Source organism: Chrysemys picta, chromosome 13, assembly GCF_011386835.1.
Source record: "Chrysemys picta bellii isolate R12L10 chromosome 13, ASM1138683v2, whole genome shotgun sequence".
Classification (NCBI taxonomy): Eukaryota; Metazoa; Chordata; order Testudines; family Emydidae; genus Chrysemys; species Chrysemys picta.
Window position 1 is genome coordinate 53,265,341 of NC_088803.1, and position 24,054 is coordinate 53,289,394.

A 24,054-nucleotide genomic window follows, 5' to 3' on the forward strand; every position below is an offset into this window, starting at 1 on the left:
GGTTCCGTTTCGTTTGCAGAATGGGCGAGGAGCAGCAGGGCAGGTGTGTGGACACAAATGGAGGGTGAAGCAGGTTTGTAGGGAGACCCACCCCCACCCCCAAACACACACACGCTTCCACAGTGTTTAACCCGTGGGACAAAGTTCTACCCCACGCAGCGTCCCAGCCTGGCAGCAACCCAGCGCCTCCTGCACAAACGTGGGACGTTCGGCACCCCGTGCGGGAAAACCGGTGAGAGAGAAAGGTGACTGCTCACCCTATTCACGCAGCCTGTGGGGCTGTCTGCTGAACAGGTGTGCCAGGGGCTGTCTCCCCTTTTCTGCCCAGCTCCCTCCAGGCCTGGAGCTGCCACTGGGCTCGCTCAGCGTTGGGTCTCCTCCCCGCCCTCACGCTCCTTCGCTTCGCTCTCCTCAGACCTCCCCCCTCGTCTGTCACCTCCGTTCCCCACGCTGTGTCTCTGCCCTACTCTTCTGATCTGCCTCTCTCTGCTCTTCCCTTGTCTCAGGTGCCATAAACCTCTGCCCTGCCCCATGTATGGCCAGGGGGCCTTAGGGAGGGCACAGGCTCTGACATTTCTGGATTTAGGAAAACAGGGGAGCAAACATTTCTCTCTTCAGTCTGAGGCTTGGAAAATAAGCTTCTCGGGCTTGTAGGGAAAAATCCCGAGACTGCATGTCTCTCTTAGGCCATTGCTGTGTTGTTGAGACAGGATTATAAAGCAGCCGGTCAAGGCTCTATTCACCCACGTTATGGGTGAGGCAACAACACTGAATGGTTTAATTATCGTCGGAGACCATGGGAAAGGTCAGTGAAAACTGTCTTTGCCTCGGCAGGTACATTTTGATAGTTTTTCAAAGCTGTTGATACACACTCCTTGGAAGTGCGCAGCCAGCTAGTTCGAGGGGCGGGCCTGTGCGGACGCACTAGCGAGGCTGAGAGGTGGCTTAGCTTGCTTGCTTCGGGCCCTCAGGGCGTCACTGCCTGACATTTCGCATCCTGGCAGTATTAGGTGAGATTCTGGGGGTTCGCTCTGGATGGGCTGTGGGTGTGGCCTGGGACAGAGAGGCTCATTTCTCAGGCGCTGAGCAGAGTCTGTGGCCTTGTCTACACTGTGCAGCAAGGCAGGGCCGGGTGTGACTGTACATCGCACCAACATGCCAGGCAGTAACGTCCTGTATGGCCCCTGCGGAAAACCCACACGCTGGGACTTTCGCTGCATTGTAGCTCTGGCCACACCGGGCGGGGCTGTGCGGCAAGCTAGTTCGCCGCAGTAACGGCATTGTGTGCCACGTGGGGACAAGCCTTGTGCCTGGTTAGACGCCGATTCAAACACATACATGGTGACTACTGAGGAGGACACAGGACACTCGCCAGTGGTGCCAATGCTCATCATTTTATTGACAGTCTTGCAATAGTCCGCGTTTTTTCTTAAAGCCCCAGCGCCTGCGGTCAGTTATTACAAGAGACTCTCAGCTTTCGTTTTGAAAATACATTTCTAGCCCTCGGGCTTGCGGAGAAAAGCTTTAAAATGTAGCCCCCCAAGGCTCAAACCTTAGAAGGCAAAGACCCCACAATGTGCCGTTGTATCAAATCTCCTGATTTCTAAGAGAACCTCTGATGTTGTTGGGCCTGGCTCCTGGGTTCTGAATGCCTGGGGTTGGGGCAAATGCAAGACACCTGCTCCCAACAGCCTGGTCCTTGCCCGGGGCTTTGCCTCGCCCCAGACTGGAAAAGCAGGCTCCCCCTTGCAGGCGGTGCTGCGTTCGCCTGGCATTTCTTGGGGGCTGCAGCCCCAGGCTGGGGTGGCCCTGGCACGGTGTTTCTCGCAGCAGCACGCTGGGTTTCTGGAGCCTTCCTTTCCACGCCGCACTGAAGGAGGAAGGAATTGTCCTGCCATCTGCCTCGGCGGCGCAGAAGGAGACTCAGCCAGCGCTTGGCTTTGCCACGTGGCCCTGCCGGGGGAGGCCAGAACGACTAGCCCTGTTTTCATACCAGCCCAGGAGCGTTAGAGGATCATCCCCGGATACCCCAAAAGGCCCTCTGGCTGTTCTTTCGTGGCCGATGCCTGTGGGGTGGCTCTGGCAACCCGATCCCCTCTGTCCACTGGATAATTCCAGCCCCCTTTCCTGGTTCATGGCCAGGAGCTCGGCAGTTTCAGCATTTCCCTGTTTGGCAGGTGAGGAGAGGGACCAGCGTCTCAGCCCGGGGCAACGGAGGTCCATTCCTGCCTGCTGCTCACGAGGGAGGCACCCTAGCTAACCTCACGCCCCGTATGCCATTCCCTAGGGCCCCGAGCCGAGGGGGTAACCTGGTCAACTACTCTCTCGTCCACCCCCATCCCACCCGGAAAGTCTGGAGACTTCTCCACGAATGCATCTCCTCCCTCCTCCCTGCAGGAGGGGGGGGAAATGGGGGCTCAGACTTGGCACGGACTCGTCCTCGTGCAGGCCTGTCCCCCCGGACTCCCGCCCTCCACGTGTGGCTGGGAGCTGCTCTGGGCCCATCTGACGTGGGGCATTGGGAGAGTGCTCGAAGAAAAGCCAGGCAGACTCTTGGAAGGGGCCGGTGCGAAGGGCCATGCTGCAGCCCAAGGGGTGTATTGGCGCTGCTGAGACATCAGCCCAGATACTGGTGACCGGGCAGTGAGCTCGGCTGGGACCTGCTCACACCCCCAACAGGGAACCATGTCTAAGAACAGCCAGCCGCTCCGGGGAGGCACAGTCTGGGGAGGCGTGGGGTGCTGCACACCCTCAGTGGGGGGAGAGGGAGGGGATTAGCCTGGCAAACACTACTCAAGGGACTGGGGACTCCCTTGCCCCCCAGAGTTTAGCTACAGCTGCGGCCAGAACAACTTCCTTTTTCTCTGACCCAGCTGGCAACTCGTGTGTTATGTTCTTATGCCTCGGCCTCCCCACAGAAACCCTCCGACGCTGTGTCCCAGACCAGCTCCTGCCCCACTACTTGCAACCTTCAGCCTGGCACAAAGCTTGTCCTGCTGCCCAGGGCCAGGCGAGAAAAGCCCTGCCCCACACGTACATCCAGCGCCTCTCCTGTGGAGTCACACAGCGAGCAGTGAGTCAGACCTGTGTGTCCTCACCAGCAACGTCCTGCATGAGTAAAGCTGGAAGAATTCTGCAAACCCACGTTCACTTTCCCCTACTCCTGCTGCTGCTTTCCTCGCTGCTCTGAGCCTGCCAGGGGCTGCTCCGGGGCTGTCCCTCCCTGCATCCTGTCCAACGCCTCGCCTGGAAGCTCTTTGGGTTAGGGCTGGGCCTTTCCAAGAGTGATGCAAAGAGACTAGCAAGGTAGGCTAGATCTCTGATGTGGTTTCTGCACACTCTCCCTGCCCGTGGGGGCTACAAACATGACACCACCCCCACCCCACCCCAAGGGAACCACTCTTAACCCTGCCTGCTGCGGGCCTGTGACCTGGCAGGGTTCCTTCCGCTCACAGCTGGCTGTTGGTCTGGGGCTCAGGCTGTGGTACAGAAACGCCCCATTCCCAGCGTGCTGACACAGATCCATCACACATCGGACCCGCTGACATAGAGGGGCCCGATCCGTGCTCAGGCCTGCGGCGGGGACACGATTAACACTCACACTCCTCCCACGGCGGAAGACGAGGCTCAGCTGGGTTCTACCTCAGGCACTCACCTGGCCCCCCTCACCACACACTCTCCCCCGTGGGGCAGGGCACGGCTCTGACCTCCTGCATCTAGCAGGGGACCGGAGGAGCCCAAAGCACGGGCAATCTGCACAGAGCAGCCAGTTGCACCAGGGTCTCCCACGTCCCAGACTTGCCCCCAGCCTTCCCGAGCTGGCTTAGGGCACCGGCCTGCTGGACCTGCAGCTGGGACCTCTCCCTCCCTCCACCCCACCCCTGTCCTGACACATGGAGATCAGGACGCACGTGCACAAGGGGCAGTTTTGCAGACAGGTGAGCGAGCGCCACCCAAGGGATGGTTTTCAACGTGGCTCCTGCCAGCTGAAAGTGGAACCAGCTCATGGAGGTAGGGTTCCTCCCCCCACCCCCGGGTGCAGAGGAAGCCACGTGCTGCCCCAGGAAGTGCTGTGCCATAAGGGCCATGCCAGGTGGGTGGCTGCAGCGAGCTCAGCCCCTCGCGGCTTAGTTCATTAGCTGATTCACACTCATTGTTAGGACGCCCTTTCTGCCCCCCGCCAGCGAGTGCATCACAAACCCAGCCCACCTGGGCCTCGCAGGGCCCCGGGACGCACGTGGCCGTGTCCCTGTTTTACAGCGGGGGGCTCAGCCACGCCGAGATGGGCAGGCACATTTCCATTGATTTTGCAGCCCGTCATCGCTGGGTGCCCAGCTGAAGCCACCTCGCAGGAGCCTGGTTTCCTGGCGCTGCCAAGCACCCGCCACCCTCTGAAAATCAGCCTCTTTACAGCCTCTCGACAGCACTAGTCACGGTGGAAAATCTGGGCCACTGGCCTTAGCGACGGGCCCAGACTCGTCAGTGGCGAGCTGGGATTTGAATTCAGCAGCTCATAGTCTCAGATTTCACCCAGGAGCCTGCACTGCCGGTTCGACTCCTCCCTCTAAGGAACAACCGCCCGAGGCCCGTGGGACTGGGACGGGTCTGCCCTGGTGTGGATGCCACGCTGCAGCGCAGAGAGCTAACGGCAGAAACCTTCTTACGCTACAAACCATGTGGGTCCTTTGAACACGCTGCTTTAGAGAGGAAAGTAAAGCCCCAGGGCTGGCTCCCCACTGCCGGCCTGAACCCCGGTGCAGAGTGGGTGTGCCATGCTCCTGCAGGGGCACGTGGAGAACACCCAGGGTGCCAAGACAAGTCAAGGTGCAGGGCATGGGAGAACCAGCTGACCCCAAGCAGCACCTTCCCCCCACACACACACTTCAGTCCCACCTGCCCTTTGCATGATGCTCCCAGGCCCCGAGGCAGAGACACCGAGGCGAGACGCAGTTGGGGGATGCGTTTTATTCCACGGGCCAGGACACGGTTCCATCCAGCCCGTCTCCCACGCAGGGTTCTAGTTTGGTGGGATAACAGCCATGGCAAAAGGACGCTGGCAGCGGGGGGTCCGGTACCCAAAGTGATTTCTCCTGGGAGCCCGGGTCCCTCTTAGCTCCCTCAGGCAGTCACCACTGGGCAGGAAGCAGCAGGAGAGAATAACTTACATGGCGAGTCCCGTCCTCAGAGTCAGCTCTCCGAAGGTCAGGTGGCATGGCCAGGGGTGTCCTGGGCACAGCGGTGGGCGGCAAGAGAGGCTGCGAGGGCACAGTCTGTCCTGGGCAGGGCCTGTCACTCAAAGAAGAACATGCCAGGTGTCCTGTAGAGACAGTGGGGGAGTCCCAGCTGGTAACCATTCCCTCCTGGCAGGGAGAACGGGCTCCCAGCCCACGACTCCTTCTGCTCCCCCTGCAGCTGGACGGCAGGTCGGAAGGGGGGCGGCTGGATGGGGGTCACGGGAGCGGCGCTTGGCGACGCCGTCAGGAGGTGCTCCAGGGCCGAGTTGCACGCCCGCTCGTTCATGCAGAAGCTCAGCGCCTGCACGCGGCACTGGTAGTTACCGCTCAAGCTGTCGGAGCCCGAGCAGCCGAAGGAGCTGAAGACGGGCAGTGTCGGCTTGACGTAGCCGTCGCCTTCGAAGGAGGGGAAGCAGGCGGGCGAGGGCTGCCGGCTGCAGGGCAGCGAGGACTTGCTGGGCCCCAGCAGGGCTGGGAACACGGGAGCCACCTGGCTGAATGGCTGGGACAGCCCCATGGTGCACGCTGCAGACTCCTTACCCTCCAGTTCGCTGTCGGGAGACACGGTCGGGGCTGGTGTGGCTTGAGGCGGTTCCTTGATGTCCCTGGTCAGCTGGGGGTGCTGCTGGGTCACTCGCTCCCCCGGGGCAGTGTACGGGGGCTGAGCTATCTGGATGGGGGGCTGAAGCCCCCCAAATATAGTCTCCTTCAGCCGGGGGGGATCTTGCCCCTGGGTCTCCAACAGGCGCCCCTCGAGGCCTGGGTAGCAGGGCTGCTTCTCAAAGAGCTGGGGTTTGGGCTCCGGCCCCTCCAGAGGGTACAGACACGCCTGCCTGGGTTTCTGCAGGTACTTCCTAGGGGTCAGCAGGCTGGCCTGGCCTGGCTGCTCTGGGCAATGGATGCTGGGTTCCTTGCTGCCCTGGCCACACTCCTTGGTACCCACTGGGACCTCCAAGGTCAGCGCCTGTCCAGCTCCTGTCCGCTCCGCGCAGGAGCCGAGCAGCTGGCTGGTGGGAGCAGGCGAGGAGTAGCTGCTCTCTGTCTTGATCTCCTCAGCCAAGAGGGCCAAGGGCTGGGGGTGCTGCCGGGCCCGGTACTTGGGCTGTTTCTTCCGCGCCCCCTCCGCCTCGCCCTCCGGCACATCCCGCAGGCCGCGCTTCCTGGTGAAGCGGCGCCGGCGGCGCAAGAAGCTGCCGTTCTCGAACATGTTGTAGCAGTCGGGGTCCAGGGTCCAGTAGTTGCCCTTGCCGGGTTTCTTGTCGTCCCGGGGCACCTTGACGAAGCACTCGTTGAGCGAGAGGTTGTGGCGGATGCTGTTCTGCCAGCCCTGCTTGTTGTCCCGGTAGAAGGTGAAGCGGCTCATGATGTACCGGTAGATGCCGCTCAGGGTGATCCTCTTCTCCGGGGTGCTCTGGATGGCCATGGTGATGAGGGCGATGTAGCTGTAGGGGGGTTTGGTCACCTCGCCCATCTGGGAAGGGGCCCCGCTGCCAGCACTCGGCCCGCTGCTCTGGGGTGGCGCTGAGCTGGGGCATGGAGCTAGCACCATCCCCAGGTTGCCGCAGCCTCCTTGGTCGCAGACGGGAGGCAGGATGCGCAGAGAGGAGGCAGGCATGGGATACTCCAATTGCATCCTTTCCGGGCAGGGATCCCTCCCGTCCCGTCCGGAGCAGCTGGTCGCTGCGAACTCCCAGCTCCAACTCCTGTGGAAACCTTGTTCCAACTCGGTTAAAACTCTGCTGCAGCCCAGCCTCCCGCCTCTGAAAAAGGCGAAAGGGGGCGGAAAGTCCCTCCTCTTGCCCAGAGCGTTGTGGGGGCCGCCTAGGGCGGAGCGAGGGGCAGCGGGAGCTGATAATCCATCTCCTGTTCATTCTCAGAGGTTCCTGAGCCAGGCGGCTGGGGAGGAAACACAACCAGGCTGCTGGTCGATCCAGGGCACGCAGCATTGCTGTTCCCAGACGAGTGGGTGGGAAGCAAGCGGGGTGGAAGGGACAGGGAGGGAGGGAGGTGGGAGCTCAGTGCCAGGCTCTGTCCTCGGGGGAGCCCTGGGGCGAGGCAGCCTGGGTTTTGTGCCCGCGTTCTCTCAGGGCATCCCGGGCTCTGATCCTCACTCACGCTCCCTCTTTCAAGGGCTCTTAGGGCTCTTTCCCTCCCCTCACCCCATCTTTTCTGGGGGTCTCAGATCTCCTGGGGATCTGCCCACCATCGCTCTCCCCAGCTCTGTGCACTGGCTTTGTTATCAAATGTTTAATGTTCAGTACCCCCTGCCTGCCCCGCCCCGGCAAGGGAGACTGGGGGAGGGAAGAGAATGGTGTGGGGAGACTTTGGGCTTTTTAGGGGATCCCCAAGGGGAGGAGGAAGGGGGTGCAGAGCTGGCAGTCACCTGGCTGGTTTTTGACCAGCCTGGTCAGTTTTTCTGTGCCCATGTGCCAGTCGGGGGACATGGCATGCCAGGGGTAACTTGGCAGCTGGCCACATGCATTGCAGCGGGGGGCACACCCGGGTCCAGTGGCCAGGGGTGGGGCTTCCAGTGGGGGTGAGGTGAGGGGGCTTGTGGGCAGTGGGGTCAGGCTTCTGGGGGTGGGGGGGAAGGTCAGGTTGGGTGTGAGGGGGCATGGCCAGTGGCCTAGTTTTCTGTGCCTGGGAGGTGGCACCCGAGAGGCAAGGCAGGACAGGGCAGGGCAGGGCAGGGGGAGGCTGCAGGGGATGGGGAGGCAGCGTGTCACCATGCACAGGGCTCCTGGGGTCGCTGGCACCCTGGGGAAGGAGCTAGTTTGTTCTGGCAGAATAAACTTCTCTAGGCTCCTGACTCCCTCTAGCGGAGACTTGGGCTGTTAATAACAGCAACACTGAGCGCTCCCCTAGGTAGACTTTACAAAGGATTACTACTGAAGTATCATGATCCCCATTTTACCGATGGAGTGGGGAAACTGAGGCACTGGGCACTGGGCAGTGCAGTGATTTGCCCAAGGGAACCCAGCAGGCCAGTGGCAGAGCCAGGACTTGACCCTAGACTGGGACTCAGTTGTGCTCCAGCCACTAGGCCACGCTGCCTCCCGGTCCCTGTTTCTGAGGCCAGGCTCACTAGCCCGAGTGGCTGCTCTCTGCAGCCAGCCCCTGCCTCGCTCTGTGCCAGGTCCTGTTCCCAGGGCAGTTTGGTTCTCGCGTCCTATAGCCCGTGCCCTGGCTTTGGAGCCCTTCGGGGGAGCACGCCCACTGCCCAGAGACCCCTCTGCAGGGAGCGCTGGTGATTTCACAGCAGGGATTCCCGGCTGGCACTGGGCACCCTGGGGGCAGTGGGGTTTTCTCTCTCTGTTGCTCACCCAGCCATTTCCTGGGGTTTATGCGTCTCGTTTTCCCTGATTTACTCTCCACAGGGTCTCCTCGCTGTGCTCCCCATGAGGCTCTACTCGTGGGGTAGCATCTGGGGCCTCCCACCCTCAGCCCTGCAAGCACAGCTGTGTCCACCTCTGAGCATCCCGCGGAGGGCGTCAGTGACAGCCTCTCCCAGGGAGTGACTCTCAGGGCTAGCTCTTGCGGACACGGACTCCTGACTTTTCCAGCATTTCCCTGCTGTTGGGCCAGGTCCCGTCCAGTGCCCAGCTAACCCCACCGCTGTGCGGCTGGTGCCCAGGGACCGAGTGCAGTGCCTTGTGGGTAGGCTGGAGAACAAGCGGGCAGCAGGACGGAGAGGTTGGAGGCGGGGTGTGCGGAGGCCCCGTGCGTGGGACCGCAGGTGACGCGTGGCCGGGTGAGCTGAAGGGAAGGCGAGCGGGAGTCAGGATGGAGAGGGAGGCCAGGCGTGCAGGACAGGGAGGACGCAGCGTGTTGAGACTTGGCCTGGAATGCAACGAGCCCAGCAAGCCGAGTTGTACGGCAGGGCCGGGGGCCAAAGCGCCTTCGCTCCCCTGGGAAAGGACACGAGCGCGCCAGGGCAGAGCCAGGGGCCCACAGAGCTTCCCCAGGGTTGAAGCTGATGAAAACAGGAGGGGGCTCTCAGGCAGGAGGTGGAAGGGGTGCTCCCCTGCGAGCTGCTCCTCACCCCCACCGCCCGCCCCCTCCCCAGAAAGTCTCCCCAAGGCCATGTGGGGGAGGGGTGTGGACCCTTCTTTGCGAACCTCTGCTCTCAAATTCACATGCTGGCTGCTGCAAGCCAACAGGCGTCTGCTGAGGAGAAGCCAAGCGTGCTGCCTATGCTGTGCTCAGGCTGGAGCCAGCAAACAGCCCCCTCCCGTCTAGTCCTCGCTCTGAGCCCCTCTTGGCCAAGCCAAGAGCAAAGCTGAAATACACGGGGGGGGGGGCAACTGGCTCCTCTGGCGCTGCCCTTGGGCTTGCAGCAGGGGCTCTGACATGCCTGGGGGAGGAGTCCCTGCAGCAGGCTCAGCCAGTAACGATCTTGCACCCGTTTTCAAAGCACTCTGCAAAGGGCGTCCAATTAGCCAGTGATCGGGGAGGCAGTAATATCCCCTTGTTACAGAGGGGGAAACTGAGGCACCGAGCCAGGACATGGCACACAGTCACCGCCAGGGCTGGGGTTAGACATCAGGAATTCACGGCTCCCAGGCCCAATCCATGAGCCCATGCCAGCCTCTCACCACAGAGGATGGGGCCATCCCAGGAGCTGGGCACTGAAGCACCCAACTGGGCACCGGGCACCTCAGAAAGTTTCTTCAGGCCATGTCCCAGGTGGAGGAGAGGAGAGCATTGATCCTGGGAGGCAGGCCAAGGTAGCGCACTCATCTCCCAGCTGGGAGAGCCAGGCCTGGGGAATGAGCCCTCGCTTTAACCTCTCCTCAGATCCGGAGCTAACGCCGCTCCTGCCTGCTCTCCGCTAGATGGCACCTGCGGGCCGCAAAGCCACTGCGGGGACTCACTCTCCAGAGCAACCAGCGCCCTCGCAGGGAATTCCAGGGCAGCTGCTCTGGGCTGAATGCACCTGCCCCGTGGGGCTGCTGGGCACTGGATTCAGATGGCAAAGTTTGGAGCTATCGCTCCCCAGCCCAGGGTGGGGGAATGGACGTAACTTTTACTGTCTCCGTTTTACTTTATTTTCATCAGCTGCCCTGAACCCATTGCCCTGCCCTGAGCTCTGTGCTCCTGAACCAGCGTTTTTACTCACAGCCGTTACGGACGGGCAGGTTCCCGGGGCCACGGAACTAACCATCACCCTGCTGCAGCCGGAGAAATAAAATCACAGCGGCCAGGGTACAAAAATCAACACTTCTTCTGTATCAACGTAACCCGCCACGTCCCAGAGCCCAGGTCGTACTCCAGTAGCTCCACGTCACAGCTATCCTGCCCCGGATTAGTCTGGGATGAAGTCCCCATGCCTGAGCTCCGGATAAAGAGCATGCTGCCCCCAGAGAGGGGCTAATGCAACTAGATCGACAGGGCTGATTCCAGGGCTACCCCACAGAGCAATCCAGGCTCTAGTCCTTATGTGCAGCGGCCGGCTGGGTCCCTCCATGCTGTGTTATGCAAGGCTACTCCCGGGTCATAGGGCCTCCATTGGAGACAGGGCTAATGGGGTGTGTGCGGGGTGGGCACGCTCTTTTCCATGCTACACAAGCTCGACTGTGAGTGGGGTCGAGGCACCTTGCTGGCCCCGTCTTCCTCTACCGGGAGCTCAGGGCTGGCACAACTGCTTCAGGATCTGGGTGATGTGGCTGGAAGCATCAGTGGCATATGGCTGTGAGGAGTCGCGCTGTGACAGCGGCCCCATGCGCTGGGCATGAAGGAAGAGTTCTCGCGCAAACACTGGCTCAACCTGCAATGCAAGAGAGCGGCCGGGTCATTGCAGGCAGACAGACTGTGCGTGGGCAGGGCCATGCTCTGCCTTACCGCTCACCCCGGTCGCCTCCCTCGCTCCCCGGCACTCACTGGCTGCCTCTTTACAGCACGCGCCAACCTGGCAAGCTGCACTCCTGCGTGCCCAGCCCAGGGTGGGCTGGGATCTATGAAACCTCAGGCTTCCTCTCCGGCCAGCCAACGTGCCCTGCAGCAGCATGTGTCAGAGCTGCCGGGCGCCCGCTGCTGTGCCCTGCTTTGCGCCAGGGCTCGGGAGCACGAGTTACAACCCGCAGCTCAGGGCGATGGAGACAGCCGCGGAGACTTGGTTAGTAAAGACTTGACGAGAGGGAAAGGGAGAGGGAGCCCGAAGGAGAGGAGAACTGGCAGCCCATGTTCCTCCCCCACAGAGGCGCCGACCCGGTGGGTGCTCCGGGGCTCAAGTACTATGGAAAAAAATAGGGGGTGCTCAGCACCCACCAGCCACAGTGGCCCCAGGGCTGGTCGCTGATCAGTGAGCGGTGGGCAGGCAGTGCCCGGGGGGGAGGGGTGGAGAGGAGCTAGTGGTGGGTGGGCGGGGTGGAGACCTGGGAGGGGCGGAGCAAGGGTCGGAAGAGGCGGAGCAAGGGCGGGGCCTCAGGGCGGAGCAGGAGAAAACAGAAGTCAGCGCTTGTACCCCACCCCGGAGTTCACGGGGGCCACGTGACAGACCCCGGCCAAACAGCTGGCCAAGTCCAGCCTAGCCCCCTCTACCTGCCCCAGATACTCACGTGGGCCATAATGAGCTTCTGAAAGTTCTGGCTTGGGGTGGGGGGATACTCCTCTCCGAAGCACAGGCGGATCTGATACTGGGGCGTGGGCTCCCCACGACTCAGGTAGCTCCGTAGTTCTGAAACCCACAAGCATTTCCAGGCGTCACTTGGAGCGCTCTCGAGAGGCTGACACACACGGCCGGGGGCTGGACAGACCCTGCCCCGGGGGCTGATGGAGACACGACAGTCCAAAGGGTCTGCACCGGGGGAGGACCCTGCAGGGTCACTGGAATCTTAGGGCACGGAGATTTCACTGGGCCACGCACAGGCCTCATGGGGAAGGCATGGATCTCTTAGAGGGAAGGAGGGAGGTAGCAGCCGGGGTGGGATTCATGCTAGTCCTCTCCCTGGGCAGTAGAGCCAGCGGGCTCCTTACCGCTCCCAAATGGGGGTCTCAGCGAGAAGAAACCCGTGGGTCGTACTGGTTCATCCCGTCCCAAAACTAACTCCTACTCCTAAAACACAGGCTCTTAGCACTGGAGCCCAAGGAGAATCGCTGCTGGCAGTACAGGGCATATAACACACAGCTGAGCGGCTCTGATTCAACCCAGCACAGGCTAGCAGGGCACAGACATTCCAGCCAGTGCAGTCCCATATTCTTCCCTATTCTGTAACGTACGAAAGCACAAGGCCTCCCAGGCCCTGGTCACTGAGGCAAAGAGCAAGGGCCCAGTGGGTAGGGCAGGACGAGATGGGCTGTATGCTCCTCTCCTCCCCGTGCCCTTTGCCCAGGTCTCCCAGCCCCCCCGAGCATGTCACTGCCATGGCCTGGAGCTGCCCCTGGGCACACTGAACGCGCACATACGCTGCAGGAACTGCTGGGTGTCCAGGAGCTTGTAGGTTTTCTCTCTCTCCAGCTTGTTGGGCCGGTCGTTGTGAGGCGCCATGGGCCCGTTCCAGTACACCCGGCCTTGGCACTGCCGCTTCATGAAGACGCCTTCAGGGGCCACCCACAAGAGGACGCCCCGGTCCAGGTGGGGCAGAAGCCGTTCCAAGACGCCCGTCACGCCCGCCATCCTGCTGTCGCCGGTCAGCAGGCGGGGGGAGGGGAACTGGATCTGCTCCATGGAGGACGGGCCGTAGAGTCGCTCGTTGTCAGCCGGCACCAGGCGGTAGGTGATGCGGCAGCCCTCGGCGGTGCGGGTGGTGAACTCCTTCACCAGCACGTCGCGGTAGTAGAGGCGGACGTGCAGCCAGCAATCTGGGGGGGCAGGGGAGGGAAGAGGGGTCAGGAAGTGGGGAAGCTCCCAGGGACAACGGATGAAAGTTGGGGGCCGGTGGGTCACTGACGCTCAGTCAGGGCACTGAATGGGCCCTTCGGCCACTGCCTAGAGTTACGCCAGGAGGCGTTGTGGAGGGGAGGAGGGATGTCAGAGCTGGGGCCAGCCGCTCTCAGACGTGCGCCAGGCCCGGGAGCTTAGGCACCGTTCGCTGGAACGGCGAGCACCTGGTGCTGTGAGGGGCAAGTCCCTTAGCAGGAAACCCAGCCGGGCCCAGCGTGCCCTGCATTGGAACACCCGCCCCCACACGAAGGCAAAGCCGGGCAGAGCGGGATTTACACCCCTTCCCGATTCCATCCGGTAAGTTAGAGCAGCCCCAGGGTTGCGAGCTGCTGCTCACTTGCAGCTCGGTGTTTGTGTTGGGGAAAGGGGAAATGAAGGGCAAACCCCTGAAAACACTCGGAAGGGACAGAAAGCCAGGGGTCACCCCTTGATCCCATAGCCATGCTGGGGCCCTCATAGGTGTGTGTGTGTCTCTCCAGCCAGGACTGGGATCCCACTGGCAGAGCCCAGCAGAACCTTAGCACCCAAACTGCAGGAGGGCACTTCAGTTCCCGACGGTCTGGAGACCCCGAACCCCGGAATCCCAGTGGTGGGTGAAATTCTGGCCTCACTGAAGTCAATGATTTCAATAGGGACAGGGTCTCTCCCTCTGCCTCCGTCCCCTGTGCAGCAGAGGGGGAGATCCCGGACTGGCCCCCTTCCATTCCTTTACCTGAGTTGTTGATGTCTGCAGTGGGGACGTGATTGGAGCTGGGATCACCCGGCTGTGGGCTCTGCAGAAAGCGAGCATGTGTTGGGCTCCAGCCACAGAAAACCCCTTTCACCTGATACCCTAGGAACAAAACAGAAACCAAGCGTGCAACGTTATCCACTCTCAGAAACAGTCCTGGGCAGTCAGTCTAGTGCCCTCTTTGCCTCAGGAGAGAGGGGGAGTTTCTCCTGAGCACAGCACTTGTTATTGGGTGCCCAGGCTTTTCCCAAGGCGGGGGCAGAGAGCCCGTGAGCTGGTGAGCGCCGCTCTGGCAGTCTGTATGCCCTGCAGGAACAGCCATCTGGGAAGCAACAGAGCAGTGCTCAGAATGGCCCATGTTCCCACAGATTCATGGCAAATCTCTTCTCTCTCCCACCCGTGCAGCCCCACAGAACAAAGTGTGTCTGGCGGGGAGAGGGCGAGCAGGGTTTGTGCCTGGAGTTTAGATGTTCTGTCTATTAGGCACCTGGGCAACAAACGCCCTCGCCTGTAACTCTCTCCCTGTTCTTCCTCTCCCACCCCTGCTATCCTTTCCTCAGCCATGTATGTTCCCGAGATCTACAGAGCATGGAGCTGCTCTGTCTGCATGCACCTGACCTTTCGGACAGCAGCCAACAGGTTCATTATATGAAAATATTATAACAGAAAATATTGTGCCCTTCATCCGCGCAGCTCAAAGCACTTGCCAAACAGGGCTGGATCAGGGCCCTGAGCACCCTGGCGCGAAGTCCTGTTGCACTCGTTATACGGAGGAGTGGAATGAGGCACCAAGAGGTGACTAAGTAACTTGGCCAACGTCAAAGAGTGAGTTAGTGGCAGAGCTGGGAACAGAACCCAGGCGTCCTGCCTGTGTTCTTGAGCTCTACTCATTAGACCCACGCCCACAGCTGCTCTGAGTCGGGAGCCAGAAACCCAGCCAGGCTGACAGCCCTTTGCTTGCTGCTCAGGAAACTCTTAAAAGCCCCTGGAAGTAAAATGATCAAAAGCAGGTTCCCAGGTTCCAACCAACACGCTACCTAATTTATGGTAACTCCGCAGTTCTTCACTGCAGAGCAGCCGTGTCCTAGGCAGCGTATGTCAATGAGCTGTGCCCTGCACACACTGCCAACGTTGTGCACCGTAGCCCTGGGCTGGGGCTTTGGCAAAGCGCTACCCAGCGTGGGCTGTAACTCAGTGGTTCTCACCCAGGGGCCGGCATTAGGAGGTACCAAGCAGAGCAATTGCTTGGGGCCTCACAGCGTGGGGGGAGGCCCGTGCAGCTAAATTGCATGCTTCAGCCCCAGGTGGTGGGGCTTGGGCTTCAGACAAGGCTCACAAGTGAAAAACAGGCAAATGTAAGTACCGTATTTATAGTCCAATTGATTGCTTGATTTTATAATGATATGGTCACAGGGAGAAAGTCAGCACTTTTTCAGTACTAGTGCGCTGTGACCCTTTTGTATTTTATGTCTGATCTGGTAAGGCAGTAGTTTTTAAGCAAGGTGAAACTTGGGGGTACGCAAGACAAATCAGCCCCTAGAAAGGGCTCCAGGAGTCTGGAAAGGTTGAGAATCACTGTGTAACTAGAACCCGAGTCCGTGCAGGGACCGACGGAGGGTATGTTTCTTTCGCAGGCTGCTGACAAGAAGCACTGAGTAAAGTGAACTAATTTAGCTCTGAGTTGGGGCATCCTCTGTTAGTGGAGCTAGCATCCTGGCTGGAATATAGTTACCAGAGATGGGCAGAGCTACCATGGTTTCAGATCCGGATCCAAAGGGCAGGGGTATTTGGATCGCTGGTTCTGGTCTGTGCCCATGTCTCATAGTGACAGAACTCACTCAATTAAAGGGAGCTCTGAAAAAGAGTAGGGGATTCCTGTAATCATCGGGGAACTAGAGGGAATCAGAAGCCAGCCCAGACTCTGGGGGAGTTTGGACCCAGACTTTAAGGCTCGGGAACATCCCTGGTGAGAAGCAGTGAGGGGGGTGAATAAGAAATGAGTGAAACTCATCTTAAAAAAATCAAAAATAACATCTTTAGCAACTGCTCTCGTGGGTACTGGTAAGGAGATGAGAGGCTGGGAATGGACAAGTCCCCTTCCTTACCCCAGTCTGCTGGATGACTTGGTAAGTGGGAGACCAGAGGGACTGGAGAAGTCTGGGAGGTCTCCATCAGATCCTTCTTCCCATCCTCTTCCAAACCCGAGGACACGCTAGCCTGGGAGGAAGAGAACAGAGCCCATGAGAACAGGACGAAGGGAGGTGTCAAGCAAAGACCTGGGAACCAGGTGACCTGAGTTCTATTCCAGGCTCTCTGGACAAATCACTTCCCTGCTGTCCGTGCCTCAGTTTCCCATGTGTAAAATGAGGACAGTCCTTGCCTACCTCGAAGCAGGGCTGCAAGGCTCTCAGCTAGATGTTTGTAAAGCTCTTTGAGATCCTTGGATAAAGGGCACTAGACGGGTACAAAGTATCATGAAATGAACGTAGCCAGAGACCTGCGTGGGACACCCGTAAAATACCAAGACTTGTTATCAAACCTGGAACCCATGTTCTCTGTGGGGCAGACAAAAGGAGGAAAGAGAACTGGACAAGAGAAAAGTCAGTGCAGATGATAACCTCAGCCCACTCGTACCTTGTCTGGCCCGCAGGTAACTCCCCTCTCCGGGTCCCTGGGGGCTGGGGGCTGGCTCGCCTGCTGTTCTTCAGGGGGAGGGGACTCCAGGCTGCCTTCCTTCTCTGCAGAGATAACATAACATCTGTTACTCGCCTGAGAGCAATACAGCTGCTGTGAGAATACTCGTGCTCCCTGGGATCTCGGCGCAGAAGAATGACTTCATGCTCTTCCTTCCACTGAAAAGTGTGGCTCCACCGTTGCATAAGGAAATCAAACCCAGCACTTCCCTAGCTCCCAGCAACCTCGAATGAACCCTGAACAGCTGAGGGACGACGTTTCCTGCAACGTGAACGTATTCTGCCTGCTAAGTGCTTAGCATTGCTGAGCTCTGGGTGTGCTCCTCGTAACCTGGACACGCTCCATCTTCCCAAAGCCGGCTCCAGGGATGCTGAGCGGCTGGAAGAGCCATGCTGTAGAATCAGGACACGTTTCCTCTGCCAATGCCCCACCCCGGTGGTAGGGAGGGTTTGCTGCTGGTGGTTATTTCCTTCTGAACGTGGCAATGTGCCAGCACAGGCACTGCCCTGCCTAGCTCCCGTGTGGCGCTGGGGATAAGAATGTCCCATTTGGCATTTAACTGGTCCCCTCCCTCAGGCCCAGACCTGGGTGCGCTCTACAAACGAACACATTTACCCAGCGCAGACTGGATCCCGGCAGAGGAGGGTGATTGGGAAGGGACCAGCGTAGGGAAAAGTGACTCTGGATTGGGCCCTGTTTGTGAAATAGGAGGGGTGGGAAACGCTTCCCGTCAAGGAACAAGAAACTGTGGCTCCATCTCCAGTTGGAAGAGGCCACCTCCCTCCCGAGGTCCCGCGGACGCCATACCGGGGTCTCTGGCTCCATCCGACAGGATCTGGTACACTTTGTACGGCTCGGAGATGTCCAGCTGGCTTCTTTCGGGGACCTCCTGGAAATCGGTGCTTTTGTTCAAGGCGCACCGGAGACGGGTTTTCCAGGTGGAGGGGTCTGCCTTTGTTCCTTCCTGGTATTTCCCTTTGTAGACAGCCCAGGCCTGCAACGGCAAGGAAACGGGCAAAGGCTGCCCAGCACTTCGCCCCGCAGCCACACGAGGTGCCACCCCCCGAGCCTCTTGAAGAACCAGGCAGGTCCCAGCTGCCAGGAACAGCCCTGGCAAGAAGGGCACCAGCCCCAGTGTGAGGGGCTGCGGGTGGGTGGCAGGAGACTGGTGGGGAGGTGGCAGAGGGCCGGGGCGGGGGGGCATGGGAGAGGCAGAGAAGGGAGGTGCTGGAGCTGGAAGGGAGGGTGGGAGGGCGCAGGGCGCAGAAGTGTCACGCTGCGATTTGTCCCGCGCCCCGGGGCTGCCTGCAGGCTCCGAGCTCTTTCCCCGGGGACCTGCTCCGCCCGGCTCCTGCCCGCCGCCCCACGTGCCCGCCCGGTACCTTGAAGAGCGCCGCGTCCTGCTGCTGCCGATAGTCCTGCTTGGCGGCGTGTTTCCAGGGGATGCGGAAGATGGTTTTCTCGCGGTTCTCCCAGCGCAGCCCCGGGTACCTGCCGCTGTCGATCTGGGCGATGAGCCATTCCTTGAGCCGCATGTGGCTCCCGGTCTCCGCCATGTGCGCTGCCCTCGCCAGCCGGACCCTTCCCAGCCTTCCCAACCCGGCGCCCTGCGCCTCTCCCCGCCGGTGCGCCGCGCACGGGGCTCTCCACTCCGCGGGACCCCAAAGCGCCAGGCCTGGAAACTTCAGCTCCGAGCCCGGCTCTCCCCGCGATCACCCGGCTTCGGCCGGCTCCCCCGGGCCCTGCCCTGCGCGCTGGCCGATCCCCGGGAGCGGGCCGAGGAGCGGAGCCAGGCGGGCGCGGGGTGAAGCGCCCACGGGGGGCAGGCACAGTCTGTGTCCCCGGAGAAGGTGCTGGAGCAGGCGGGACGAAAGCGAAAGAGGAGCGTAAGGGCGATTTCACTTTCTCTTTCCTGCGGCCGCTGCTTTCAGTTTTGGGTAAGAACTAAAGGGCTGGAGCCTCACGGACCGGGGATAAGGAGCTGGACCTCCCTATCCCCAAGTAACATGGGTCAAGGAGCACCCCACTTTCCCGGGACCATGGAACAGGGACCCCCCATTCTCCAGGGGACTGGAGTGGGGATTGTTCTCCCCCAGGTGCCATGGGGCTGGGACTAGCCAGATGGTGACCCCTGGGTCAGGGCCTAGGTTATAGTGCCCCATGATGTTAGCTTGGTGCCTACCTGTGTGGATGGTAGGCACCGAGGCAGAGCAGGGCTCAGTGACTGCTTCCTGCAGCGCTGTAGAGCTCAGGGGGGTTGGGAGCATGGGTAGAACCGCGCTGTCTGTGCAGGGAAGGTCACAGCCTGTTCTAACCCTGTCCACCAGCTGGAGTAGAGCCTGTCAATGTAGCAATCTCTCCAGGGGCTACCAAAAATTGGTTGCCTGCTAGCGGTGGGTCTTTAAGAACAGGTGGGAGGACATTGCATGGAAACCTGGACCCAGACCTGGTTGTTGCCTGGGTCCAGGCTTCCCTGTATTTTCCACAGCTCCTTGCGGTGGCTGGAAGCCAGAGCTGCTGGGTTATTACGGGTCTTCTCCAGTGAACAATCCACTTTTTTATTTTCGATGCAATAAGGAAAATGCAGCTGGTTTTGGCCCTGTGTCAGTCACAGCGCAGTGCTGGCAAGCCCTGTCATAGGGTATCAGGGTTGGAAGGGACCTCAGGAGGTTCTAGTCCCACCCCCTGCTCAAAGCAGGACTAATCCCCAGGCAGGTTTTTACACCAGTTCCTTAAATGGCCTCTCAAGGATTGAACTCGTATCCTTGGATCTAGCAGGCCAGTGAGCAAACCACTGAGCTATGCCACCTCCCCATCTTTGAGGTTGTCTTGCTCCCCCCCGGCCTAAGGCTGTAACTGGGGTTTTATAATGGGAAACAATGGAGCAAAATCTAGAAATAAAAAGGTGACCTTGTCACTGTCAAGCAAGTTACCGAGAGATGGGTTCATTTGGGGCTATAGCTGGTAACTCGCTGAAATGAATCATTGAGCCATTTCCAGCTAGTAACTGGATAATAATGGAAGGAACCTCCCGCTGAGCCATGGGCATGGACAGCCTCCGAAGGTCAGGCCTGTTTGCCCGTTACTAAAGTGTTGTAATGGAAATACGTCCAGGAGCTGGAAGAAGACCAGTGCTGGGCCAGGCCAGACACATTGGCTGTGTCTTCACGGCCAGAAGCAGAGCATTGCACAGTGAGAAAGCCCTGTAGTTTTTAGCTCGCTGTAGCTAGTGTGACCCAGCCGTGCCCAGGTGGGTTTATCGCCCCATGTCCAGCCATCTTCTAAATATTTCACCCAAGGATGGTCATGTGGGGTCTCTGCTGAAAGCTAAGTCCTGGGCATTGCAAGAGGTTTGCACAGGGAACAGTTTGAGAGCCACATAACACCTAGAATATTATGTTCCAAATCCTCTGGGAATGCAACCTAACACCTGACGAATGGGAGGCTGAGAGCTGACCCAATCAACGTGGGAACAGGGAGCACCCATGAAGACAGCCTGTATTTACTGTCTCAGCAAGATGCAGGCTGGAGGAATTACAGTACAAAGACAAATGAACCCCAGGAGAGTTCTCGCAGGAGGGGGCTACCCGGGCTAAGAAACAATAGCTTGTGATTGTGTAAGAGCACAGGAAATGGCCCAAGTGGTCTCAGTTACAGAGGAGTGACTCTAGTAGCAGGTGCTGTCTCATGAAAATTGGTTCCTAGCTTTTGGAACTAGAACAGAGCTGCGAGAAATAACCAGTGGGTGAGAAATACCTTGTCAGACAGGAAGGTAACTTGTTATGAAGTAATGGCAACAGATTGCAGTTTATGTTGTTCTTATCCCGTAACCTCATGTTTCCAAGTCCTTGTCCTGGCTTTCAGTCGAATCTCTATTGCAAGCTCTGTTAAATAAACTTCAGTTTGGTTTTACTATAAGCCTGTCTAAGAGTTTGCCCAAAGGAGAGTGTTGAACGCAGGTGAAACCGGTGAAGTGGGGAGCGCTGCTTCCATGGCTGGGTGTGCCCAGCGGGCGTCCACAATAAGGGACTGAGCAATCAAGTGTAATAAAGTGTAACGAACTAACCCGGAGCCCAGAGCAAAGCGCCTGTGTCTCCAGTAGCCAGTGGCCGGGGGGAGTTTGCCCTGGTGGGCACGGACAGGGCTCTGTCCCACGTAAGCAGGTGGTAGTACTTTGCCATGGACACCTGGGGCAACCTCCAAAAATGTCACAACTAGTCAACGTCAAGCCTATGCCCCCACCTGGGATTAATCTCAGCTAGCTGCCCTGAGGTTGAAACTACCCTTGAGTGTGTCTTCACTGCAAGGAAAGGTGTCTTCTGAACAGGGGTTAGCTAGCGAGTGAGCTAACCTGGGCTAAAATAGCAGTGAAGACACGGCAGCTCACCTCTTAACTCAGGTTAGCAGCTCCGGGGGAAGCCTGCAGGGGAGACGGCAAATGGCTAACCCCACTTTAAAACTGAGTTGCTGCTATGTCTTCTTCGCGCTGCTTTAAGCTGAGTTCACTGACCCACAGGGGGAGGGACAGCGCAGTGGTTTGAGCATTCACCTGCCCAGGGTTGTGAGTTCAATCCTTGAGGGGGCCAGTTAGGGAGCTGGGGCAAAAATCTGTCTGGGGATTGGTTCCCCTTTGAGCAGGGGGTTGGACTAGATGTCCTCCTGAGGTCCCTTCCAATCCTGATATTCTATGATAAGTTAAAAACACACCTTTTTTTTTTTTTTTTTTTTTGCAGTGGAGACAAACCTTCAGTCTTGTCTCCTGTAGGGTTTTACCGTGAGAGAACTATTCCAAGTTAGCTCTCTGGATATACAAACACACCTCTCTTTGCAGTGAAAACAAAGCTGCTGGGAATCAATGCAGTGACCTGCTGGTAAGGATATGTTCATGCCTTGACTGAACCTGGCCCCAAAATGGCAAACAATGTTGTGAACCATTTCGAAGTTGTCTCTGGTTTGCAGGGTAGAGAACAGCCTCTCTTTTCTGTGGTTTGTCAACTTCCGTGCCACATTTTTGGCCAAAAAATTAACCAATATCTTTATCCACATTTTTATTAAAATCATTTAAAGAAAATATGGTGACCAAAAGCCTGGTTCTTAGTAAGGAACTGAGGCTTCCTGTAAATGAAGAACGTTAATAACAATTTTGAAAGTGATTTTGGTAAAAATGTTTGGAAAAAAGGGATTTTTCAACCAAAAATTTTTAATGCAAAATATTTTGGCCAGGTCTAGTCTTAATTTCATGGTTTTCTCCTTGCCCTGCTTTTGCCAGCAAAACCCCCTCATGCTGGGGGCGCGGGTGATTTCAACGAGAGTGATAAACATGGGGTCCAGCTCTCTGCAATGATACTGGTTGCAAATCATTTTCCTGGGCAGCCACCAATACACACCGCCCTTTGCATTCTAACCACGAGGTGGTCTGTTGTTTGGTGATCTGCTCAGAGGGGCGTTTGTGTGCTTTGTGTCTATGGAGCACATGCTGTCCGACAACTTTCATACAAATCTCTGCTCTTCTCCATCTCACATCCAGGTCTTGCCTCCCTCCAGGGCTGCTCTGTTCTGTAGTGAGGTGAATGCTGGCGAAAGGGACCAGATTAGCAGCTGGGGTAAAAATCCTTTATCCATAGAACAGAGAGAGTGTGGGCCAGAGCAGGACAAGCTCCCCCCTGCTCCCTGCCAGTGTCTCTCAACCCTGGCCCAAGGATGTCTGTCTGCCCCGGCACTTCACAGCCCGCATCGTTCTCGGTAAGACTCGCTGGCCCATTCAGTGCTTGAGCAGCACCATGGCCACTTAGTGCTGGTTCTGATGCTGGTTTGTGTGAGGTGGACACTTGGGCCCACAGAAATTTGTCAGAGCCCCACCAGACTCATTTGGCCCAGCCCAGTGACAGGGTGCGCCGACCCCATGCTGGAGCAGGGAAACAAGAGGTTAATTCCCAGCAGGGCCTGGCCTGGAACCATTTGGTGTGAGAAAGCTTTCAGCTGGTGGGTGTTTAACCAGGAACAGGACGGAAGCGGGGGAAGAGCTTGCTCAGAGGGGAAGGGGACTGGACAGGAACAAAGCCAGGAGACCTGGTGCGCCCCAGGACTGGACTCTCCCCAGAGAGGCTGCAGGTGAGCGGCTCCATCACAGGTTCTGTTTGTTGGAAAGGCTGGATGGAGCCTGCCAGGGCGGTCGCTGCTCTGACTCAGGGCCCAGAGAGCCTTGGCCTCGGCGGCTGGGGGCTGTAGTTTTCCTGGGGGTGTTTGTTCTGTCCTTACCGGGGAGCCAGAGGCTGCTGCTCTAGGGAGCCCTGCTCCAGCCCTCAGAGTGGCACATTTTAGTCATCACCAGCAAGCGAGAGGCCAAAGGTTTGTATCCCGTTGGTGCCCAGCAGGGAGGTGCCATCGCTCGTCTCTGCCTGCCCCGGGCCTGGCTAGATGCTTTTCAGTTCTGAGTAAGAGAAAGTAGTCTGAGGGGGTAGGTGTGGGGCTCCTGAAACCCAACCGGCTCACTTCAATGGAAATCATTGAAATGAATAAGCCATGGCACGCCCAGGCTGACTGACACCCTTGTGTTCCCCCATCTGTCCCCGGGGGCCGTAGATGCCAGAGCTCTGTTTGTCTGGCTTTGGGGGTGCTACAGAGACCTGGCCAGCCTGCTCTCCGGGGCCCCCGTACTTAGCTACAGGTGCTAATTGTGCTTGGGTGAGCAATGGGCCTCCCCACGCTGTTTAACTGGGTCAGCAAACTGAGCAGTACTGGGCCTGACCCTGTGCAGGGTGGAGAAGGGGCAAGGAGCCTCTCTGCAGTGGACTGTGCAGACGGACCAGCAAGGGACACCCACCACCCCCGGACTTCAGTGGGCTTCAGTGCCTCTTTGAACATCTGTAAGTTCCCCGGGGAACTGTTCAATCAGCCCTTCCTGGGCCATCATTAGCTGCCTCCCCTAAGGGAACGAGACTCGTCCTGGGTCAGGTGGCAGCACGATGAACTCCTGGGCCTCACAGAAGGGCGGAGAACTCACGGTGGGGCAGGAACCCCAGGGAGCGAGTTTAGCCTGGGAGTCAGCGCTCTGTCCCAGAACAGAGAGACTTCACGGGAGCCCAGGAGGCTGGCTAGCAGGGGGAAGAACTTGGTGTTGGGCTGGGCTCTTGTTACGTGGAAGGAGCTAAGTTTTAGTGACTCGGCTGAAGGGCTGAGTCCTGGCACCAAATCCAGCCTGCGTGGGGAAGGCTGAAGGGCCCCGCCTGGGAGGGGAAAGCCAAGGCAGGGGATGCCTGCAGCGGCCCTACAAGGCAGGCGTGCCCTAGGACAGATGCCCAGGCACACAGGATACGTTTCTGGAGCCCTTGCAACCTGTCTGGCAAGCTGGAGTGTTTCTGCTCTGTTCCAGCAGGGTGGGTATTGCACATGGGACACTGCGGAGCCAGAGAGATCACTCTCCTTATGCAATGGGCCTGATCCGGCACATCCACCCAATCTCACTGAGCTCCAGCAGTACCCCCGCCCTCCCCCAGTCCAGGGGAGCTTTCCAT

At 58.8% G+C, this 24,054-nt stretch overlaps 2 protein-coding genes across 2 annotated transcripts; both read right to left on the minus strand.

Annotated features, from left to right (window-relative positions):
- Positions 1-4,950: 4,950 nt before the first annotated feature.
- FOXS1 (forkhead box S1) lies at positions 4,951-7,045 on the minus strand. Its single transcript, XM_065566316.1, has one exon. The coding sequence runs from the start codon at positions 6,865-6,867 to the stop codon at positions 5,290-5,292; it is 1,578 nt and encodes a 525-aa protein (XP_065422388.1). The 5' UTR covers positions 6,868-7,045; the 3' UTR covers positions 4,951-5,289.
- Positions 7,046-10,440: 3,395 nt separating this feature from the next.
- LOC101942854 (interferon regulatory factor 4-like) lies at positions 10,441-18,251 on the minus strand. Its single transcript, XM_008172175.4, has 8 exons — positions 17,923-18,251; positions 17,348-17,534; positions 16,481-16,584; positions 15,952-16,063; positions 13,829-13,948; positions 12,639-13,034; positions 11,792-11,910; positions 10,441-11,001 (listed from the first exon to the last, which is right to left on the minus strand). Exons 1-8 carry the CDS (start codon positions 18,094-18,096, stop codon positions 10,861-10,863), a joined length of 1,353 nt encoding a protein of 450 aa, XP_008170397.2. The 5' UTR covers positions 18,097-18,251; the 3' UTR covers positions 10,441-10,860.
- Between the last annotated feature and the right edge of the window lie 5,803 nt (positions 18,252-24,054).

Excerpts from the sequence above, each read along its gene's own strand:
- LOC101942854 (XM_008172175.4), bottom strand. The coding sequence starts at position 18,096 with ATGGCGGAGACCGGGAGCCACATGCGGCTCAAGGAATGGCTCATCGCC. Across the intron at positions 16,585-17,347 it reads GGATGGAGCCAGAGACCCCG|AGAAGGAAGGCAGCCTGGAG; the intron begins GTATGGCGTCCG and ends TTATCTCTGCAG. Across the intron at positions 11,002-11,791 it reads AGAAGCTCATTATGGCCCAC|GTTGAGCCAGTGTTTGCGCG; the intron begins GTGAGTATCTGG and ends CTTGCATTGCAG.
- FOXS1 (XM_065566316.1), bottom strand. The coding sequence starts at position 6,867 with ATGCAATTGGAGTATCCCATGCCTGCCTCCTCTCTGCGCATCCTGCCT.